Genomic DNA, 23,509 nt, shown 5'->3' with positions numbered 1-23,509 from the left:
TATCTATGTAATTTAAAATGCATGTACCTCCTTCTGTAGTTCAAAATCCAGCTGCTTTAGAAGGGGGCGGGATGGATAAAACTATGCCTAGGCAGTTTTATCACAAGTTCTAGCAAGCATTCAAGGAAGAGATATTCTAATCCTAAAACATTCCAGCTATCATCTATGAACACGGGAACGAAATTTCTAAATATTACCAAACCAAATAAATAATGTTATCAACATGTATGGTAAAATTGGATGTATATGAGAAATACATGGATTGGTTAATATAAGAAAAATTAATTCAGGTTAAGGAGATGGGGATCCTGTGAACCTTTTACTAAGTGCCAAAAGAGCATTTAAAAATTTTTTGAACTTCCAGCCCTGACTGGGTTGCTCACTTGGTTAGAGTACCAGCCCAACATGCCAGGGTTGTGGATTCTTTCCCCTGTCAGGGCACACACACAAGAATCAAGCAATGAATGTGTAAATGAGTGGCGTAATGAATGGATGTTTCTGTCTCCCATCAGTCAGTGGTAAAATTTAACTTCCACTTAATGATTTTTAAAAGTTTTTCACTGAATAGAATAGGATAGCCTTATTCTGGCAGCCTTTTTCTGATAAAGACTATTTTACTCATGATGAAAAATTAGAAACATTTTTCTTGAAATCCAGGGTAGTAGTGTATCAATACTTGTAAGAATCATCATTTTTATTTAGTGTGTGACTTACTTTACTACTTAGTATCTTAGTCAATGTAAGAAGATAAACATAAAATATACATATACAATTATTGGTAGAGAAGAGATGAAAAGTATTATTTTTAGTTGATATGGTTATCTTAATAGAAAAATCTAAGAGAAGCTACAAACAACATAATAGAATTAATAAAAGTACTCCACACTGGTACTGGATACAAGACCAAAATAATGAATTGAATTGCATTTTTATAAGCCTAAAATAAGTGGTTTTAAATATACTTCTAAAATATTAACAATTTCAAGGAAACCCGTAAGAGACCTAGGAATACTCTTTTGTGAACAAAATTATAAAACTTTTTAGAGGTATTTTTTTAAAACCTAAGAAAGGAAAGACTTTCCTGCCACTTCACAGGTGCAAGGACTCAATAGAGGACAGATGGGAATTTTTTTCAAATCTATAAACTTAATACCACATTAATAAAAATCCCTAGTAGGTTTTTTAGGCAGTTTAAGCTACTTCTAGGAATTCATGTGAAAAAACAAAAATTCAAGAATAGGCAATATAAGTTTGAAATGTAATGAGATGTAGCTCAATCTAATAGGAACCCAGATTTATTATAATATTGCTCCAGACATGGAAAAGTAGAATATGGTGAAGTGGAAATTGATAAAGAGGTCTTGGAACATGGAACTTGATCTATATGGAAAAAGGAAAATTGGGATTTCTGTTTCATACTACTCTTAAAAATAAATTTTATGTGGATTAAAGATTGAGAAAAAACAAAACTTTAAAAGAAAATACAGGGAACTATGTTTTTATGATTTTCTCTTAATGAGGGAATCCGAATGGCCAATACCTGTGAAAAGATGCTTGGCTTAACTGTTAATCCAGGTCACAACTGTAAGTGACAGTCAAGAGACGTTTCCCATTCTCAGACAAAAATTGTTGGCAAGGATACAGAACAGTAAAAACTGTCCTATACTACCAGTGGAGTACAGTTAGACATAAGTAACTTGGCAGGCTATTTGTTAATATTTGGCAGGGTTTCAAAATTGACATATCCAGCAGTTTCACTTGTTAATACATTTGTAACCAAAAAAAAAAGTCTTGTACAAGAATATGCATTACAGCATTATGACAACAAAAGGCTATTAAACATGTAACATAAGAATAGATAAATTCTGTACATTTATTCAGCAGAATATACATGTTTTTCAAATAAGTGAATTTGTAATTACATGTATAAAAAGACATTTCATTTTTGATAGTGGGGTGTTAAAATCCCCCACTATAATTGTGTTGCTGTCTATATCTTTCTTGAATTCCTCTAAGATTTTCTTTATATTTTGGTGCTCCTATGTTGGGTGCATATATATTTATGATGTTAATGTCTTCTTTGGTGGATTCTTCCCTTGAGTATTATGAAGTGACCTTCTGGGTCACTCTTTATGGCTTTTTTTTTTGAAGTCTATTTTGTCTGATATGAGAATTGCTACCCCAGCTTTTTTTCTTGTCCATTTGCTTGGAAAATTTGTTTCCAGCCTTTCACTTTTAGTCTGTGATGGTCTTTTGTCCTGAGGTGGGTCTCTTGTAGGCAGCATATGTGTGGGTCATGCTTTCTTATCCATGCAGCTATTCTGTGTCTTTTGATTGGAGCATTTAATCCATTTACATTTAAGGTTATTATTGATAGGTACTTATTCATTGCCATTTTTGTACCTGTGTTCCTCTCTGTCTGTCTCTTTTCCTTCCTTTCCTTAAAGCAGACCTTTTAGTATTTCTTGTAGAGCTGGCTTGGTGGCAGCAAATTCTTTTAGACTTCTTTTGTCTTGGAAGCTCTTTATTTGGCCTTCTATCTTGATTGAGAGCCTTGCTGGGTAAAGTAGCCTTGGTTGTAGGCCTCTGTTTGTCATTACTTGGAATATTTCTTGCCAATCTCTTCTTGCTTGGAGTGTTTCCATTGAGAAGTCAGTGGCTAACCTTATTCGGACTCCCTTGTATGTTATTTCTTTTTTCTCCCTTGCTGCCTTTAAGATTCTTTCTTTGTCTTAGAATTTTGCCATTTTAATGATGATGTGTCTTGAAGTGGGCATCCTTGGGTTCCTCTTGAATGGGACTCTGTGTGATTCCCGGATTTGTGTGACTTTTTCTTTTGTCAAATTAGGGAAATTTTCTCTCATTACTCTTTCAAATATGTTTTCTATCCCTTGTTCTTTCTTCTTCTTCTCCTTCTGGTATTCCTATTATTCGGATATTATTACGTTTCATATTGTCTTGCATTTCTCTTAATCTCTCTTCATTCTTTCTGAGCCTCTTTTCCCTTTCCTGTTCTTTCTGTGAGATGCTTTCTACTTTGTCCTCCAATTCACTAATCCTATCTTCTGTTTCATCCACCCTATTTTTAATGCTTTCCACTGTGTTTTTTAATTCAGAAATTGTATTCTTCATTCCCTTTGGCCCTTGCTAATAAGACATTTCAAAATATTAATTTAAATGCAAGTTAGAGAAGGATATATACCATTTACATAAAGTCAGTGTACAAAACAACACTAGGTATTTAGGGATATATTCACAGCAAAGGTGTAAAGATACAGGTAGAGTGAATTCTAAAATAAAGTGTTACTTTTAGGGAGTAATCGAAAGGAAATAGAGGAAAAATATGCTAATATATGGAGAGTGTCAACCATATCTAATGTTTTACTTTATTTTTCTGAGAAATGCACTATTAGGCCATTTCTTCACTGTGTGAACATCATAGAGTGTGTTATACATAGAGTGTGTAGCCTACTATACATACCTAAGCTATGTGGTATAATCTATTGCTCTAGGCTACAAACTCATACAGCATGTTGTTGTACTGAATACTGTTGGCAACTGTAACACAGTAGTGAATAGGGTTTGTTTATACCAGCATCACCACAAACAAATAAATAATGCTTTGCACCACAGCGTTATGATGTCCACAACATTATGATGATGTCACTAGGTGATAGGATTTTTTCATCTCCATTATAATCTTATGAGACCATCATCATATATGCTACTCATTGTTTACTGAAACCTTATTATGCCACGTGACTCTAGATCCGAATGACATGTGACACAGTGTTAAGACCTGATCAAGCTCTTAATAGTTAGTACATGAGTGTTAGTTATATTATTCTCTGTAACTTTTGTATGCTTATTTCTTGTGAATAATTATTGTCCTTTAAGAATTTTAACAGTTTATTTTTATAAAGCTTTTTTTATTCTTATTAATTTCAGCATCGGTATCAAGTCCCATTGTTGCAGGTGGTTTGAGAAACATACATGATAATAAAGTTTCTGGTCCGTTGTCTGGCAGTTCAGCTAATCATCATGCCGATAATCCTAGACATGGCTCAAGTGATGACTACCTACACATGGTGCACAGGCTAAGTAGTGACGTATGTAATATATTAGTTGTCATTAAGGTAATAAAATAGTTCTAATATTTGTCTCATAACCTGGTATTTTAATTCCACAACTTAAAGGATATCTGTTGTCAAGAATTATACTAGGTCTGAGAAAATAGATACGAAAAATATGGTTTCTGTACCTACAAATCTTATACTAGACAGGGTTGGTAAACTGGCCAGTAGGCTGACCCACAAACTAAGAATGGTTTTTACATTTTCAAAGAGTTTAAAAACAACAACCACAGCAAAGCACATTATATAACTGTATGGGGCCTAGAAAACCTAAAATATATATCATCTGTTTCTTTACTGAAAAAGTTTGCCAACCCCTGGTCTAGAGGTTTACATTCTTAATAAAATAAAATTTCATTTCTAAATATATGCTCACATAAAAATGATCTCTTATATAATGAACCTTTACTTACTAGTACTTAGCTCTTTTCCCCTCTAAATCCTGTATAAAACTTTTCCCCTGAAATTTAATGTTGCTTTGATGTTGTTAAAATATTTCATGTTACAGAAAATTTGTCTTGTTATTGGCTGAGTGGTTTTGTCACATACCACCAAAGTTAAATGTATGTAAGGAAATACCAGAGATGACAATGGACTCTGCCCTCGAGACATTCACGGCCTGGTAGGGTAGGGTGTTTGTTCACAGCTCCTTTTGTAGAAAATAGCAAACAAAATTGGAGCATACTAGTAATACCAGTTTTCTTATTCATTGCCATGCGTAGGCTGTTGATTCTTTTGGATACAATTTCAATTCTTCTAAGATAAACCATGAAGAAAACAGGAAAGTGCAGAAGAATTATGCTATTGAATTGGTACCAACACTTTACCTGTCAGTAATTTATGTCTTTTATTGGTTCTCTTTAAGATTTCTGTAAAGCCTCTCCTATCATTCAAGATACAAATTTTATACTCTATTCTTAGGATGGAGATTCTTCAACATTGAGGAATGCTGCATCTTTTCCATTGAGGTCTCCACAGCCAGTATGCTCCCCTGTTGGAAGCGATGGAACTCCTAAAGGTATTATTGTAATGGAAATTTTTTCCAGCATTTCATATTTCAAATTGAGTAAAGAACTCAGGCTTCTTAATGCAAATATCAAAAAGGATTGTCTGTTGTTTTCATTTATTGAAGGAAAAAAATCAAGTCTGTACTCCCTATAAAATATTGATAGTGTTTTTAGATATATACAATATAGTCCTCGCTGAGAAATCCAGTGCTCTTTACAAACCACAAATGTCTTACCTTTCTTAGACATTTGAAAGTATTGATCAGCTTTCTCTATCATCCATATCCCTCCCAACAAAACTTACTTGACATTTGATATACCTGTTTTCCTCCTACTTCTTTCATAGATTTTTTCTTAATTAGCTCTTCTCTCTGCTCTCTCATTTTTCAGTATTTCCATTATAAAGCTTATCTTTCATAGTACTTTTTTCTTGGCTGTTTTACTCAGTTTTGGTAACAACATTTATTACTTTTGCAAACACATTTCCCAAATTTGTATCTTTGGCTCTAGTCATTTCCAAGCAAAACTTTCTCATGTCTAGCTGGTGTTTCACATTCATCTTCAAAATTGTTCTCACTTTTTTCCTGCCATTCTTGTTTCTTAAAATGCTATCTCACTCCTGAATCATCTTAAAGTCTTCTTACTTCTTAGGTAGTCATTTATCAAAATACGGCCGATTCACCGTTACTGCCCTAAATCTCTTACATCTGTTTTCACTTCTAATTAGAATCCTGTATTTTCTTTATGTTCTAAGTTAATGGGTGATCTTCCATGGACCCTCCAGTAATCTCTTCAAGCTATTAGTTTATACTTTTTCTGACAGTTTATCTGGTGCTTTCTTAAGGACATGAATTTTATATTGTTTATCTTTGAATTACCAAAACACCTAGTGCTCTGTGTATAACAGATTCACAAAATTGTGGATTTAAGTTCAGGTTTGGGCTATTTTTTGAAGTACTTAAAATTAAAGTCTGATTATTTGAATTACCAGTTTGTTGGAAGAGAAACTGTACCCTACAGTAAAGAATTAGCTAGTAACTAATGGTAATATAATTGACAATAAATTTTCTCTATTCATGAGAATTCCGAATTATAGCCATCTACAACATGGACTGGTCTACTTATTAATGTAAAGATATTTTTTTCACAGATTCTGTTCCAAGTCTTTGATCAGGACATTTTTCATGAGGTGAAAGTTGAACTTTTATGAACCATTCAAATTTTATAATTCTGTAAATTTTCAGGAATGAAAATAACCCATTTTCTGAAAGGGAGAGCAACTTCCAGAGTACCTCTGTAGGTTAGCTCACAAGCATTGTCAGGGTGAGAAGTTATTCAAACTTCTAGGGAGAAATAACAGTGGGGGTAGCTGGTTGATCTGGTTAACCAGCCCATCTTTCCTTTAACTCTTGAGGATGGATGGATGGGTGGGTAGATGGATAACTCTAGATTAAAAAAAAAGAAAACTTTAGAACAATTTCACGAGCACATTATTTATCAGAAATCTACTTCTGTTCACGAGGTGTGTTTTAGCAAGTTTTAAAGGTTGAATGAATCGTCAGTCTAATTTGATTTTTAGGTGAATTATTGGAATTTAAAGTTTGTTTAAAATATTCATTATATATGTAACTTGCCACATCAATTTTAAATTCAAAGGCGATGGTATGGTGTATTATAATAATCCAAACATTAGACAAATCTAGGTTTAATTTTTTTCAGTATTGTTAGCTATATAACCTTGGGCAAATTTTTTAACCTCTGTAAGCTTCATTTTTCTTTTTGCAAAATGGTATTGATAAAAATATTCTTCAAGATTTTTGTGAATCAGTTAAACGAATTGATGTGCAAAGTACTTTGAGCAAGCTCCAACACAAAATAAATGGTCCAAAAGTATTAGTTTTATTTTTTTAATGTCCTATATACGCTTCATCTAAAAACACTATTTATTAATAACACTTCAAACTAACATTTGTAGTAAATTGCTTCAATAACATGTTTATCACACTTTATGTAATAGCTAAGCTATGTCCTCTAAAAAGTTATTTGTATATATCACACTTTAAATATATTAACATTGCTAATTGAAATGATGGAGAGAAAAAGAACACCACATAAAGGTATATAAGTCAGTACTTTACCACCAGTTTGTGAAGTATATAAAGACTAATAATTGTAATTTTTTCCATTTTCTTTTTTATACAAGTCAGTATTCATATGAGTGTAGTCAGTAAGATTAATTAATTTTTTTTTTAATTTGACAGACTTTTATTTACTTTGGATAGTTTTCTAGATGGTCACTGAAAGAATAGCGATCATCATGCCCAGAATATTTGTGGTGTTCCACCTTTAGAAACAGTGAACTATTTTGCTGTTTTCAAGCTTAGTATTTATATTTTACTGGCACAAAAATAGAAATAATACCTGTTTGGAAAATGATACTCATAGTTCAGTACAAACCTGGATCATCTCCCAGCAGGTTAACAGGCCATGAGGGCCAAGTCTTCAAGATTTCTTTTTGTCTTTTCTAAATAAGGAGCTTGGACTAGATAATTCTCTAATATTTTTTCTAGCATCACTATATTATCACTTCTTATTTCTATCACAATATATGAAAATATAAAGCTAGCACAAGCGTTCATTCCTGTCTGTTGAATTTTGTTTCTAGGGTCAAGACCACCATTAATCCTACCATCTCAGCCTCTACCTTGTTCATCACCTCGAGATGTTCCACCAGATATCTTGCTAGATTCTCCAGAAAGAAAACAAAAGAAGCAAAAGAAAATGAAATTAGGCAAGGATGAAAAAGACCAGAGTGAGAAAGCTGCAATGTATGATATCATTAGCTCTCCATCTAAGGACTCTACTAAACTTACATTAAGACTTTCTCGTGTAAGGTCTTCAGACATGGACCAGCAAGAGGATATGCTTCCTGGTATGGAAAATAGCAATGTTTCAGAAAATGATATTCCTTTTAATGTGCAGTACCCAGGACAGACTTCAAAAACACCCATTACTCCACAGGATGTAAACCGCCCACTAAATGCTGCACAGTGTTTGTCGCAGCAAGAACAAACAGCATTCCTTCCAGCAAACCAAGTGCCTGTTTTACAACAGAACACTTCAGTTGCTACAAAACAGCCCCAGACTTCTGTAGTACAGAATCAGCAACAGGTATCACAGCAGGGACCTATATATGATGAAGTGGAATTGGATGCATGGGCTGAAATTGAGCGAATAGAGAGAGAATCAGCAATTGAAAGGGAGCGCTTTTCAAAAGAAGTTCAAGATAAAGGTAAAATAATCTCATTACTACCACTTCTTACTCTAGGCAAATATATAATTATAATGTCAAAATAGTTTTTTAAAGTTACTTTTTCTAATTGTATTTTATAATGCTTTATGTCTCTTTTCAATTACATATTTATTACTAATGCTCATATCTCAGATTCTTAGTTTCATTTTTTATCCGAAACAACTGAGATTTGGTAATTCTGTATCACAGATCCATCTTTTATATACCAAGTGATTTTTTTCTGTGCTTGTCTACTAAAGTGAACATTAGCATTTTTATATCACGTGCATTTTCACAAGTTTCACAAGTTTCATAATACAGTTTTGCATCTTCAGCTTTTTTCTGCCAAAACATGGTTGACTACTATAGAATTAATTTGAATCACTACATTTAACAAAAGTTTGTGTATATGCATATTATGCAATTAGATTTTTCCCTTGGTTTTCACTCCTACCACTTCTTAATAATGTGACTTCTTTTTAGTAAAAAAAATTATGAAAAGAATTTTAAATTAATATTAAATAGCAAACCTTAAGGATCAAAGATCTTTTGTTTGTGATTAGTCAAGTGTTCCCTTTTGTCTGACTAGTATATTATTATGGAGATTCAAGATACATGTTCTGTGAATTTTTGGGCTTTTTCCTGCTTTATAAATAATTATAATCAAATAAAAGTAGCTTTCTATTAAATTCTTGATTATTTAAGAGAAACTGACAAATTAGTGATTGAAATTAGTAATATGATTGATGAGTTTGCTATCTTTACAGATGCATATATATATATATATATATATATATATATATGACTATCCAAACCAAAGCATACTTTATAATTTAACTTCACAAATATTCTAGATTGATTTATAGTTTTCTCATAAATAAAACTTAATGTTAGAACTTATTTTTATATATGATTTTTTATATGTGACAGGATCATTTCTAGGTAACTGTTTCTATGCTAAGAAATATACTGAAGATTTGTATTTTATTTCCTGTCTGTATTGATGGCTTTTTTTAAATGTTATACATTTTTTTAAAGACTATGTTTACTGATTGTTGCATTACAATGTTTACTAAATCTATAAATCACGGATAGATGCAAGTAAAAAAATTGATATTGATTGGAGAACTGGGTTTTTTTTTTTAAACTAGTAAATCATTGACATTAAGGATGAAATACAGTGTTGTTTGTTCTTTGCATAGTAGTGTGGGGTTCAGCAAATAAATAGACCATATGGGTTCTAAAATGTATCTTCTCCTCTAATCTCTTATAAAAGTATATGTATATCAAATGAAGAGAGCAATATCACTCGGCTTCTCTTGATAATATACTCCAAATTTCTGAATTCTATGGCAGTTTTGCAAGAAACATAAAATTGTAATTTCTTGACCAAGAATTATTAGATGCCTCAAGAGCAGAATTTTTTCATGATATTTTAATCTATATTTTGGAAAATCATATTCTTAAGAGTATAATTTTTTTATGATTTTTTAGTTGGTGGGGGTAACAAACAGGAAATGGTGAACTGGAGTTGTTTTTTTTTAAACTTTCTTGAACTTTTATTGTATCATACTTGTTGAAACCAAAGTTTTTACCTTTAAAACTTCAATGAAAATAAGGATAGTAAATAAGGCTAATTGTCTGTTAGCAAACATGTCTTGTCTTTGGGAGAATAATGAAGTCAACAAACAGCATACTGTTCTTTCAGAACCTTGTAATATATATTTTACTTTTAATTATCTAATCAATTTTCTCTGTGACCTGTGATGGGGTGGCTATAGCAAATATAATTAAAAGTTTAATGAACAGAGCTGACAGAATTTCAAGCTCTGTAAGTTGACTTACAGAGAAACCTGGTGCTATAGGATTAAAAGAAAAATGTTTATAGAGCTATCTTACTTTTAGTTTGCTTTAGATGAATTTAGTGTGTATATTGACTATGCTGATTTTGCTGACCTGATATAACTCATTTTCTGACAACCATGTTCCCATTATTTCATGGCTTTATTTGAAAACTTTTGGAATGCAGGTACCATCTAATACCTTTGATTTGATCCTTGTAATTTTGTATTCTGTTTCTGCATTGTGTGATGGGATAGTCTTTTATATATAAGCAGTTATCTTGAGATTTTGGAAAGATTAAATGTTTGATATGTTGTTGAAAAGTTGTAGGTGAGGCCATAAATAAAAACAAATTTTTCTGAAGTGATGGTTTTTAGTCAGCCCTTGAGAGATGAAATACTTTTTGAAATGAATTTATCATTAGTAACCGCTGCATTTTAGGAGTAAATAGTAAGTTAATATTTACTATATTCTAAGGTTTGGCACTGCTTTTTAATAACCATTGCATTAGTGGAGGTAAGGACCAAACAAGACTACTTTGGTTTACTGAGATCTTTACTCTAGGGTCTGAGCTTATTTCCTGTTATATCCTTTTGTCATGGGAGAATCATTCCCTTCAACAGACTAGGAATTTAAAATCTTACTTTGTAAGATTAGAAATATGGTTATTTGATAATTGTAGAATTCGAGAAAGAGGATAGAGTACTCTCAAGAAATATTTTACCTGGGCTGTGGTAGAAGCTAATGTACCTCTGTGTTCCACACATAGAAGACACTTTTTTGGCTGCTGGATATTTATTTCCCTTTATCTTCTTCTTCCTTCTTTGGACAGTTTTATATATACTGATAGATTAATTCTCTGTAACTTAATATTTTATAATATTTCTGAAGGACTTTTCTCAGTCTTTTGCTTATATTTTAACATCTGTAATTATATAAATTAATTTTTAAAGGCTATCTATCTTTGCTTCTGGAATAACCTATCATAAACATTAATATCTCCTTCATGTGCTGAAAACTCCTGCTTTCTTTTGTCAAAGAGGGGTCTCTTTGTTTATCTTTGCCTGATTTCACCTTTTCCCAAGGTCCACTTTCCATGTTAGCAAGTATAAGGAATGGCCTAGCTACACTAATGTTTTTTTATAACGTTATAATATTCTTGCACTGCAACCTGTATATGAAGAAAATTATTACCTACTGTCATTTGGAATAAGAGAGAGGGATTTTGAACAGGAATAGAATAATTTTCAGGGGTGGGATGTTTTTATTTTTCATAATTGGCTATTATGTGTACAGTTGTGCTTTCTACTTCTAAGTATTTTCATTTATCACTTGTAGTTTTAAGCAAATGATATACTTTGTTTCTCATAAGTATAATCAAGTTCAAAATTTCTCTAAGGGCTGGATCTTATTTTTAGAATTTTAGCATCTGGATGGCAAGTGTTGTTGGTTTTGAAATTATATCTTTTTGTAAGCATTATCTTCAGGAAGATATGCATTCTGATAGCCAATCTTACGGTTCCCAATGCTAAACAGGGCTTAAAGATAATGTGTTTAAAAAATTAAAATTTCTTCATAGAGTTGGCTTTCCCTAACTAGTTGGAGGTTATGATGTAATGAAGACTGATGAAGGAAGTGGGTAGACAAAAGTGACTTACTCAGATTCAGAGCCACTTTATAGGAGTAAGTTCATATCGGAACTGAATTAGAATCAGTGAATCCGAACCTGCCTTCTCTTAATGTGTACAAGAATACTTGTAGCAGTAATGGAATTTTTCCCGGTTTTACAGAAGAGGTGAAGTACTTTTCATGGGTGAAAAATTAAAGCTTTCTTTAGCAATATTTCATGCACAGTGCAGCAAATTATAAGATCTTTCCCAATCTTAATGCATTATTCTTGTGCAATGCTTTCAGAAGTTTTTATTATACATGATTATAGCATTTATAGTTTAAGATAACTAAATCAGACATAATTTCTTTGAAATTAAGCTATTTGCTAAATAGGTAAATGATCTATAAACACTTAAATCCTTTAAAATTTACCTTTCAAGATATTTTAATGTTTTCCTAAAAGTCAGATTGCTTATATTAATAAAAGGGTGAGCCACAGATTTCTGGAAAACATTGTAGTTATAGCTCTTAAGTGTGCTTAGGTTACCATTTTATAGCTTTCACAAAGCATAATTTTTGAAAATTATAAAAAACTTACACTATTTACATTTCTAAATTCTTATCATAAAGGTCTAAGGAATAAGTATAATGTGATAAAGTACCCTATTTATGAGGTAATAATTATTGGGTGTGCCCTGTGGCAAAGTATAAAGATTATTTCACATGGCAGAACATTAAAAAATAAAATTTCATAAACATAAATTTATTATTCTGTGTGGTTTTTTTTTTGAGGCATTGATGCAAAAAGTTTCATATAAGTTTTTACCAGGTTGGTTTTAATTAGGGAAAACAGTCTAATGATAATATACTTTATTATTACTACTACGACGACAACAGTGTTATCACATAGTTGTTTTGCAAATGCAGTATATGCAATGGTAGATCTGATTTCTGAATAACTGAAGAAGATTGACTCAGTTCTATAAAATTACCAACACATATCTGAAGTAATATTTAGTAATATTTGATTAGATTTAGAGCTGGATGAACTGCTACTTGTTACTTTGAAAACAAAATAATGGATCTTGGGCATTATAAAAGCAGCATTGCCATTAAAAATTTTTTTCAAAACTTGATTTCCTCACAAGAAGGGGCTGTTAGTCTAGTGGTCAATTTGACTTTTATCCTTGTCATGCTGTTTTGCTTAAAAGATAACACATTAATGACTATATAACAATCTAGAAGTTCTCCTGTAAAAATTATTTAAAATGACTCTTAGAACATAGCCAGAACATAGCCAGGTAATGTAGTAAGTAAATATTAAAGCAGGATTACTGTGTTGTAATATAATCATTTCCAAGAATCGTTTAGAGATTTAATTTATAGAAAATGACCTAGCAGCCTATTAAGCTAAATGAAATTATGCACAGAAATACACAACCATTCACAGTTCCTTGACATTTTATTGTGGATTTGTGTGGGTGTGTATTTTTATCTTTACATTTCAGATTACTGTAAATAATGTGTTACTGAGGCCAAGATATAGACCCCTAGAAGTATACATTGAAAAGCTAAAGCATTTTTTTCTCACTGGAAATTGCTTAAGGCAAAATTTTATCTAGAAAGTTCTTACATGCTTTTATTTTTATACTTACAGTGTTACCTTATTTTAAATATACTTCTCTGTGTTAGCTTTAAATTCCATTTGTGCTATTGACACCTTAAGAATTTGAATCCTGGATCAAAGGTTAATAAGAAACTTTTTTTTTTTACTGCCTTTGTTTGTGGAAGTTTTTTTTCCTATTGACATGATTTCTGTTTTCTCTTGGGTGTTCCTTTTTTCCATACTTATATATTGTTAACACTTTCTATTTAGTGTGTTAGCAGATTTATAGCTGTTTATAGTTTTTGGTTAACTGTTTTAATGCTCATAAATGAGAATACATGATTTATAACTGGTTGCCATGTTGATACAAAGAATCTGGTTTATATTTAACATATACAAACAAAAATATGTTTGTATTTAATGTATTAGGTTCCATTTATTTTATATTCTTAGGCTTATTTATATGTTCAACAAGTATACTGTTAAATTTCTTATACTATAGTCACTAATATTTATTGAGGTAGAGGAAACTTTGGATTTTTTTAAACATTGCTTTAAAAGTACTGTCATTCCTGCCTACTCTTTTATATATGTGTATTGACATTTGCATTCACCACATTGAAAAAGAACATGACTTTAAAAAATAGTCAAAGTCCATATGGTTTTTTAATAAGATAAGAATATATGTCTATTACTGATACTGAATATTTATCTTTAAATTTCAGATAAGCCTTTGAAAAAAAGAAAACAAGATTCTTACCCACAGGAGGCTGGGGGTGCTACAGGAGGTAATAGACCAGCTTCTCAGGAGACGGGTTCTACGGGAAATGGGTCAAGGCCAGCATTAATGGTTAGCATTGATCTTCATCAGGCAGGAAGAGTGGACTCTCAGGCTTCTGTAACTCAGGATTCAGACTCCATAAAAAAACCTGAAGAAATCAAACAATGTAATGATGCACCTATTTCTGTTCTTCAGGAAGATATTATTGGAAATCTTAAACCTACACCAGAAAACCATCCTGAGACTCCTAAAAAAAAGTCTGATCCTGAGCTTTCAAAGAGTGAATTAAAGCAAAATGAAAGTAGATTGGCAGAATCTAAACCAAATGAAAACAGATTGGTGGAGACAAAACCAAGTGAAAGTAAGTTAGAAACTAAAATTGAGACACAAACAGAAGAACCTAAACAGAATGAGAGCAGAACTATGGAATCCAAACAAAGTGAGAGCAACACAGCTGAGCCTAAACAGAATGAAAATAGACTGTCTGACACAAAACCAAACGACAACAAACAAAATAATGGCAGATCAGAAACAACAAAGTCAAGACCCGAAACCCCAAAGCAAAAGGGTGAAAGTCGACCTGAAACTCCAAAACAAAAGAGTGATGGGCGTCCTGAAACCCCAAAACAAAAGGGCGATGGGCATCCTGAAACTCCAAAGCAGAGAGGTGAGGGCCGACCAGAAACTCCAAAGCAAAAAAGTGAAGGTCGGCCTGAAACACCAAAACATAGGCACGAAAATAGGAGGGATTCTGGAAAGCCATCAACAGAGAAAAAACCTGAAGTGTCTAAACATAAACAGGATATAAAATCTGATTCACCTCGGTTAAAATCAGAACGAGCTGAAGCCTTAAAGCAGAGACCTGATGGACGATCTATTTCTGAGTCACTAAGACGTGACCATGATAGTAAACAAAAATCAGATGACAGGAGTGAATCAGACCGACATCGGGGAGATCAGTCTAGGGTTCGAAGACCAGAAACACTGAGATCTTCTAGTAGAAATGAACATGGCATTAAATCTGATGGTTCAAAACCTGATAAACTAGAAAGAAAACACAGACATGAATCAGGGGACTTGAGGGAAAGACCATCTTCTGGGGAGCAAAAATCGAGGCCTGACAGTCCTCGTGTTAAACAAGGAGATTCTAATAAGTCAAGACCTGATAAGCCTGGTTTCAAATCACCAAACAGTAAAGATGACAAAAGGACAGAGGGTAACAAGAGTAAAGTAGACAGTAATAAAGCACACCCTGATAATAAGGCAGACTTTCCAAGTTATTTGTTGGGGGGCAGGTCTGGTGCATTGAAAAATTTTGTCATTCCAAAAATCAAGAGGGATAAAGATGGCAATATTACTCAGGAGACAAAGAAAATGGAAATGAAAGGAGAACAGAAAGACAAAGTAGAAAAAATGGGATTAGTTGAAGACCTAAATAAAGGAGCTAAGCCTGTAGTTGTCCTACAAAAACTGTCTTTGGATGACGTTCAGAAACTTATTAAAGATAGAGAGGATAAATCAAGAAGTTCCCTTAAACCTATCAAGAATAAACCATCAAAGTCAAATAAAGGTAAGAATAATTATACTGATGTCATTTGTATTTTAATCAGTTTTACTTTAAGTGTTAGGGTTATGAAGGATTGAAAAAAGGGAAATTTACAAAAATTCAAGCACTGCTACATGAAAGGATAACAGTTATATAAAATAACAATTTTTTTTCAGTAATAGAGATAAAAAGTTCTCGAATTTTTTTTCTCCTACTTGAACTATTCACTGTAGTCATAATTTTTTCTGTTTGGTACACAGAGATAAGTTCTTTTGCTATTCAGTTATTTAGGGTATTTTTTGAAAATTGCTTGTCAATCAAGTGAGTGATTAGAATGGTTGTATTTTAACAACTCTTAAAAAGTTGTTTTGGCTGTAGAGATACTCCATTCTGTGAGGTAATAAATTGAATTATACAGTGTCCCAATACTGTTTTCTTACCTCTTTCTGAGTTCACTAATGATGAATAGTTTGAATTTTTTATAGTTTAGTAAGTTATATAAGGGGTTGTTTATTTTTGCAGGGGAGGTGGTAAGTTATATTTTATTTTAAAAATATGTAGTTTTGCTCTTTTCTGTGGAAAAAGTAATAGGGAATAGTGTTTACCTCAAATTGGGTTAAATAATTGTGAGGGTTGTGGGGTTTTTTTGTTTTGTTTTTGGCATGGTTGTTGACTTAATTCTCCAATTACTGGAGTAGGTGGTATTGTTTCCAAGGGGGTGGGATAAAAAGGTCTTGAGTGCTGAAAATAAAGTAGCAGTTTATGCAGAAAATACAATTTTGTGTTCCTTTGTATACTACCATATATGTGTGTGTACGTGTATATATGTGTATGTGTGTGTATACATATGTATACACACACACACACGGGTTTTTCTTTTTGATGATGCTATGTGGCAAAATTTATTTAGCCCATGCAATGTAAATAGATTGAGATATAGTTCTTTAGGCAATAGAAGAATATATTTGATTTTTGAGTTCTAATTCTGTGAAAGAAGCTCATTAAGTAAGAACTTAAGATTTATATTTATAAAAAAATATATGAAACTTTAAAATTGTGCTGTTCAAACAATAGTCATTAGCTTCACTAGTCTTTTAAGTTGAAATTAGTTTAAACTAAAATTTAAAATTCACATCCTCAGTAGGTACATGTGGCAAGTGGCTACCTTATTACTACAGGTAGAGAACATTTTCATCCTCACAGAAAGTGGCATTGTATAGCACTGCAGTATATTAGGAGATATAGAAGGTGTAATGGTTATTTTTGTAAAATACTGTGTGCCTTGTCTATCAAAAAAAGCTTATTGAAAACATAGTGTTACTACTAAAAACTCTATTCAAAAAAGTGACTTGTCATGACTAATCTATTTTTATTCTTACTTGGTCTTCATTAAACATTTACTTTTCATACTTTATTTGGTTTTTTGTTTCAAAAGTGAAAGAGATTGCTTTTGAGTTGCTAATATTTGTACTCTTTTAGTGAAACTTTCAGATTTTAAATTATGGCAGTCAGACTTACAAAAAAATGACTTCAGTTTTAATTAATAAGCAGTTTTTATTATCTAACTTGAGTGCATCTTTTTGTGAAAGAGGCTGTTAGAATGTAGTGGCTATCGCTATAACTGTTTTCTTTTAGATAAAGATTGTTTTTAAAAATTTTTGTTTGAAAGTTTGGAAGTGGTACATATGTATATATATTAAAGAGTATAGTTATACAATTTTAGAAAGGTCAGATGGAAAGTGGTACCCTCTTGTACTTTGATCTGGACCATCTTTTTCTCCCCTGCCCTCTGTCAGCTTATGCTAGCCTTGCTTTCTAAGCTCTGTTTTAACAAAGAATCTTTACAACTGAACATCAACAAATGAATATAGCTCCTAATTAGTAACTGCTGTTTTTATTTACCATTGGTTTGTTTTTTTTTACATGTAATTTCAGTGCCTGTGAATGTAAACTTTTTAGTACTAATCCTTGTTTCTCCTAAGTGTACTTTTAACACAAATACATATACTTGATATGTTCTTTTAATGAGTAAGTAGGCAATCTGGGTGTGTCTGCCTGTGAGAGTAGTGTGTGCATGTATATGTATATACATACACATTAATATCTGCAACTATAAGTGGACCTTTTATGAAAAACATTTCAATACTTATTTCATGATAGCATATAGATATTTTTTTGGCTTTATACCTTAGAATTGGTATCTGTTATTTTTAGTAATGTATTAATTTTGGCTTTATTTCAGATCTCTGCTGCTGAGTTAGCAATTGTAGCGTTACATATTGTGGATTTTTTTTAAAGTTAATATGCACTGTTGTAGACTACTGACACTTTCTAATACACTGTATTTGGGACTTACTTTGGAGAGTCACAGAAAATCACCTATTCTGACAATTTGGTGTTTTTCTAAGTAAAGGAATTAGACTGAATTAATGCTGGAATACTTTTGTAGTTAATTCCTAGAGTCAGAATTCTTGGTAGTCTTTTCTTTTTTTTAGAAGAGCCATAAATTTTCATCCTTCAAGTATTTTACCTAATGTTCGTATTTAAAACATTCATTCTTTAGAGTAACTTGAAATTCATTGAATATGCTTTAAGCTTGGAAATTGTGAATGGTAGGGCATAGATGTAAGACTCCTGGTGTAGATTACTTATTTTTTGTCTTCTGTGAACATATTAAATGTAAAGTGACATTGTTACATTTGATTTTGTGGGTATGTGTGTGTATCCCTAGTACCTAGCATAATACCTAATATATAATAAGAGCATATTAAATGCCTACTTAATGAATAGAGACTATATTGCCACCATGTTCAGAACAGGCTTTTGTGTGTAAATTAAAATTGTGTTTTCATCCTTTACGCTTCCATCAGTAGACCCTCTATCTCAAGAGCTACATAATTTTCAAATTTTGTAAAAATCCTTTGACCCCATCAACTGTTTGGTTTGTATTAAGGTCCACAGGAGACCTACTTATATTCATGTCTGTTTAATTTACTCTTTACTTTAATTTTGCTCTATAATTATTATGAAATTGGCTCAGTATCAGTTCTAATCTGTTGCTTCTGTCATCTTCCCAGTCTTTAACCATCACCTTGTTTCTTCCTTGCCAAGTGGAAAAATGAAGTTGGGGAACCAACATAACCTTTGTAAAACTTTTAACATTTTAAAAGTATCTGTTTGTTAAAATATGTTCAATGCAAAAATGATATCTTTATTGTAAAAATATTTTTACCAAAAATATCATCCCACTATACCCTAATGTACAATATGTCTAAGTCATGAGATCTTTAGGACTGTCATGATCATCAATTAACATGTCTTAAAAGTGTTGTTAGCAGCCTGGTGTCAGTAATTATACATTAACAATCTGATTTTGATAGTTTACATTCCAGTGTCTCAAAATAGCTTAACTTAATATCCAAGGAAATCACGTTTATTTCTTCCTTCCCCTGTTTCTCTCCAACTACTATATTGTTTTTCCATGATTTACCCTCACTACTTTCAAGAAATATCCCATACCACCAGCTGTTTGAGATTACAGTCTTTTAACTATAGTGCTTATTTGATTAGCTATTGATTTTAGTCATTATTAGGGACCTTTATTTCACCTCAGTTATTACTGTGGCAGTTACACTGCCAAATGTTGATCACTAACGTACATTAGCTAGTTGACTTTTATGTAGCACTGAACAGTCTAGTTGGATTTCATTTAGGACTCTAGCTTTCTGTAAAATTTGAGAGAAAGTACTGTTTCTGAGAGTGACTTATTGGCATCATTTATGAATTCCTAAGTTGAGGAATTCTTGGTAAAGTATATATGATTGTAATATTCAAAATCTTTAGTAATGTTTCCATGGAAATTTATTTTGATTTGGTTAGTTTTATAAAATACTTTTCTGAAAAAGCTGAAGTTTTTATTTTAGTTTTGTAAAAACTTTACTAGTGTGGGATTGCAGACTGGTACAACCATTATGGAAAACAGTATGTAATTTTCTAAGAAAACTAAAAATGAATATGCCCTTTGACCCAGCAATTTCACTGTTAGGAGTTTATCCTAAGAACCCTGAAATACCAATCCAAAAGAACCTATGCACCCCAACGTTTATAGCAGCACAATTTACAATAGCCAAGAGTTGGAAGCAACCTAGGTGCCCATCAGTAAATGAATGAATCCAAAAACTGTGGTACATTTACACAATGGAATTCTATGCAGCAGAAAGAATGAGCTCCCACCCTTTGCAACAGCATGGATGGAACTGGAAAGCATTATGCTGGGTGAAATAAGCCAGGTGTTGAAAGACAAATACCATATGATCTCACCTTTAACAGGAAGCTAAACAACAAAATAAACAAGCAAGCAAAATAAAAACACAGACACTGAAATAGAGAACAAGGGGACAGTGACCAAAGGGGAGAGGGGAGGGAATCTCAAGGGGAAAGGGGGAAGGATTTAGAGGAACTAGTATATAGGACACATGGACAACAACTAAGGGGGGTGGAAATGGGAGGGAGGTGGGGAGCACTGGGGAGGGGTGGGTTGGGGTGGGAGTAAAAAACAGAAAACTGTAATTGAACAATAATTTTTTAAAAAGAAAAAGAAAAGGCTTTACTAGCAACAATATCTTTAGAAAATATTTACAGACTATTTATTATAAAAGTTTGCTTAATATATACTTAGCTGTTGGTGAGTGTGGTTTCCCAGCAGTATTTTGAAAATTTTTGTCCATGATTTCCATGAATAATTTTTTGGTCCAAAATTTGCTTAGTAGATAATTGATATTAATATTAAAGCGGTTTATTAAATAGAAATTTTTCATAAAAATTAGATGTGTTAAAGTATGCTGATGGTGTTCTCTCTCCTTTCCATTCCGTATCTCAAGCCAGTCTGAGGACATAGCTTCCAAAAGGTTTTCCTATTTGTAAATTGAGGGGTAAGAAGATAGCAAAAAATTCTGAAAGAACCTGCTCCTGATTATGAAGAAATAGTCATTACTCAAATGTACAGAATTCTCTTTTCTAAAATAACTTACAAAATCCTTCCCTGTAAGGTCCTGATACAGATATTAAAATAATAAATACCTACTTGATATTATAATGTAATGTAGTATATAATTAGTTAATATATTACTGTAGTAACAATTATATAGTATAATGTATTACAGTATATATAATGTAATACATAGTATAATATATCATGGTATAGTATATCAAGTAGTATTCATTATCTTGATATCTGTATCAAGCTCTTAGGGCAGGTTTCAGTAACATTTTTAGACTAAGAGAAGTTATAGTGTTAGAGTAATACTATATAATATACAATATACAGAATTATAGTAGTATATAATATAATATGATAAAATATGCAGTTGATCTTTGAACAAATTAACGTTAGGGGTGCCCACCACTGTGCAGCTGAAAATGTGCATGTCGCTACAGTCTACCCCTTCACATACATAGATTCCCAAACACAGGGTTGACCCTTGAGTACACAAGTTTGAACTGTATGGGTCAGGTGAATTATGCTGGTCAATTGAAAAAAAAATTGTATGTAAGTAGATACACACAGTTCAAATCTTTGTTATTCAAGGCTCAGCAGTACTATGGATCCCCTCCCTTACCTACAAGGTTTGGCATTCTCTTCTATCGGACTTACTTTTGAAAATTCTTTATTAATAAGCCCAATGTACACTGCAGTACAGAGAGCACTGGAGTCAGATTCTTGAACAAATCATAACCTTTCAAAGCCTTGGTTCATTTACCCTTAAAGTGGAGAAACCAGTTTTCTTCCTATTTCATACAATACATACATGTATGTATGTATTGTGAAATGATTACCACAGTAAATGTAGTTAATATTCAGTACATTTTACATAGCTATAATTTTTTCTTGTGACAGAAACTTGTAAGATTTGTTTTCTTAACAATTTTAAATATGCTATACAGTACTGTTAACGATAGTCACCATGCTGTATGTTACATCCCCAGAACTTACTTACCTTGTAACTAGAAGTTAGTACCTTTTGTTGGGTCATTTCACCCACCACCCACCCCTTACCTCTGTCAACCACCTGTTTTCTATGAATCTGGATTTTTTATATTCCACATGTGAGATCATACGGCGTTTGTCTTTAACTTCTCTTAGCGTGATGCCCTCAAGGGCCATTCATGTTGCAAATGGCCCAGATTCCTCCTTTTTGATGACTGAATAATATTCTGTTGTATATATACCACATTCCTTTATCCATTCATTCATCAATGAACTAAATAACTGGTTATTTCTACATCTTGGCTGTTATAAACAATGCTGCAATGACCATGGTAGTGCAGGTATCTTTTAGTCGTTTGGTTTCATTCAGATATATATACCCAGAAGTAGAATTACATGATCATATGGCAGTTTTTATTTTATTTTATTTATTTTTTGAGAAATCTTTATTTTTCTATGGCGGCAGCACCAGTTTACATTCCTACAAATAAGTGCCTTAGGTTTCTTTTTTTCCACACCCTGGCCGATACTTCTTATGTATTGTCTTTTTTCTTTTCTCTTTTTCTTTTTTCTTTCTTTCTTTTCTTTTTTTTGTATAATAGCCATTATAACAGTGTGAGGTGATATCTCATGGTTCCTATTTGCATTTCCCTGAGTGTCGAGCATCTTCACATGTAGTTGTTGGCCATCTATATGTCATCTTTGCAAAAATGTCTATTCAGATTCTTTGCTCATTTTTAATTGGATTGTTTTTGTTCTGTTATTGTTGAGTTACATGGATTCCTTATATATTTTAGATATTAACCTCTTATCAGATATGATTTGTAGTATTATGTCATTTGGTAGGTTCCCTTGTATTTCGTTGGTGATTTTCTTTGCTGTGCAAACGATTTTTAGTTTGAAGTACAGTTGTCCCTTGCTATATTGCGGGTTTTTTAAACCCCGTGATACAAGGAAGCCACAATAAGTGAACCACAGTATAGCAAGGGATGACTCTATACTTCACTGGTGAGTACCCATTTAGAATTTTATATGTTGTTAAAATTACATAGGTTTAAGAGTATATGAAGTATTTATAAAAATGTGGAAAAGGTTATTAAAAGAGTGGGAAAAGTTTATAGGAGTGTGGGAAGGGTATATAAAGCCTTAAAATATACATAAATAATAAAACAAATATAATGCTGCTCCTTCACGGATTTTCACCTATCTAGGGGGTCTCTGGAACATAACTCCCACCATAGGTGAGGGATCACTGTAGTCTCATTTGTTTATTTATGCTTTAGTTGCCTTTGCTTTTGGTGTCACATCTAAAAAAATTATTGCCAAGACCATTGTCAAGTAACTTACCACCTATGTTTTCTTTTAGGAGTTTTATGATGTCAGAGATGTTCAAGTCTTTGATCCAATTTGAGTTGTTTTTTGTGGGTGGTGTAAGATAGTGGTACAGTTTACTCTTTTACATATGGCTGTCTGTTTTTCTTAGCACCATTTATTGAAGTGACTGTCCTTTCCTCATTGAATATTCTTGGCTCCTTTTGGGGGAAATTCAACTGATCATATATGTGTGGGTTTATTTCTGGGCTTATTCTGGTCTATGTGTCTGGGGGTCTTTTTTGGTTTGTTTTTTGTTTGTTTTTTAATTATTGTTCAAGTACAGTTTTCTGTCTTTTACTCCCATCCCATTATTCTGGTCTATGTGTCTGTT

At 32.3% G+C, this 23,509-nt stretch overlaps 1 protein-coding gene across 5 annotated transcripts in view; it reads left to right on the top strand.

The window, feature by feature from the left end:
* Positions 1-23,509, top strand: part of NIPBL (NIPBL cohesin loading factor) — a 204,388-nt gene that overhangs the window by 95,503 nt on the left and 85,376 nt on the right. For 4 of the 5 annotated variants that reach the window (XM_037128962.2, XM_053657314.1, XM_053657315.1 and 1 more), the window contains 4 exons: positions 3,949-4,109; positions 5,055-5,151; positions 7,806-8,432; positions 14,217-15,842. In XM_037128962.2, coding sequence (XP_036984857.2) covers positions 3,949-4,109; positions 5,055-5,151; positions 7,806-8,432; positions 14,217-15,842 — 2,511 coding nt within the window. The remainder of the gene's footprint in view (positions 1-3,948; positions 4,110-5,054; positions 5,152-7,805; positions 8,433-14,216; positions 15,843-23,509) is intronic. The other variant, XM_037128966.2, reaches the window with a different exon arrangement.

This window comes from Artibeus jamaicensis, unplaced genomic scaffold, assembly GCF_021234435.1.
Source record: "Artibeus jamaicensis isolate MK-2021 breed Jamaican fruit bat unplaced genomic scaffold, CSHL_Jam_final scaffold_369, whole genome shotgun sequence".
Taxonomy (NCBI): Eukaryota; Metazoa; Chordata; class Mammalia; order Chiroptera; family Phyllostomidae; genus Artibeus; species Artibeus jamaicensis.
The sequence above is the reverse complement of the archived record's forward strand: the minus strand, read 5'-3'. Positions and strand labels throughout refer to the sequence as shown.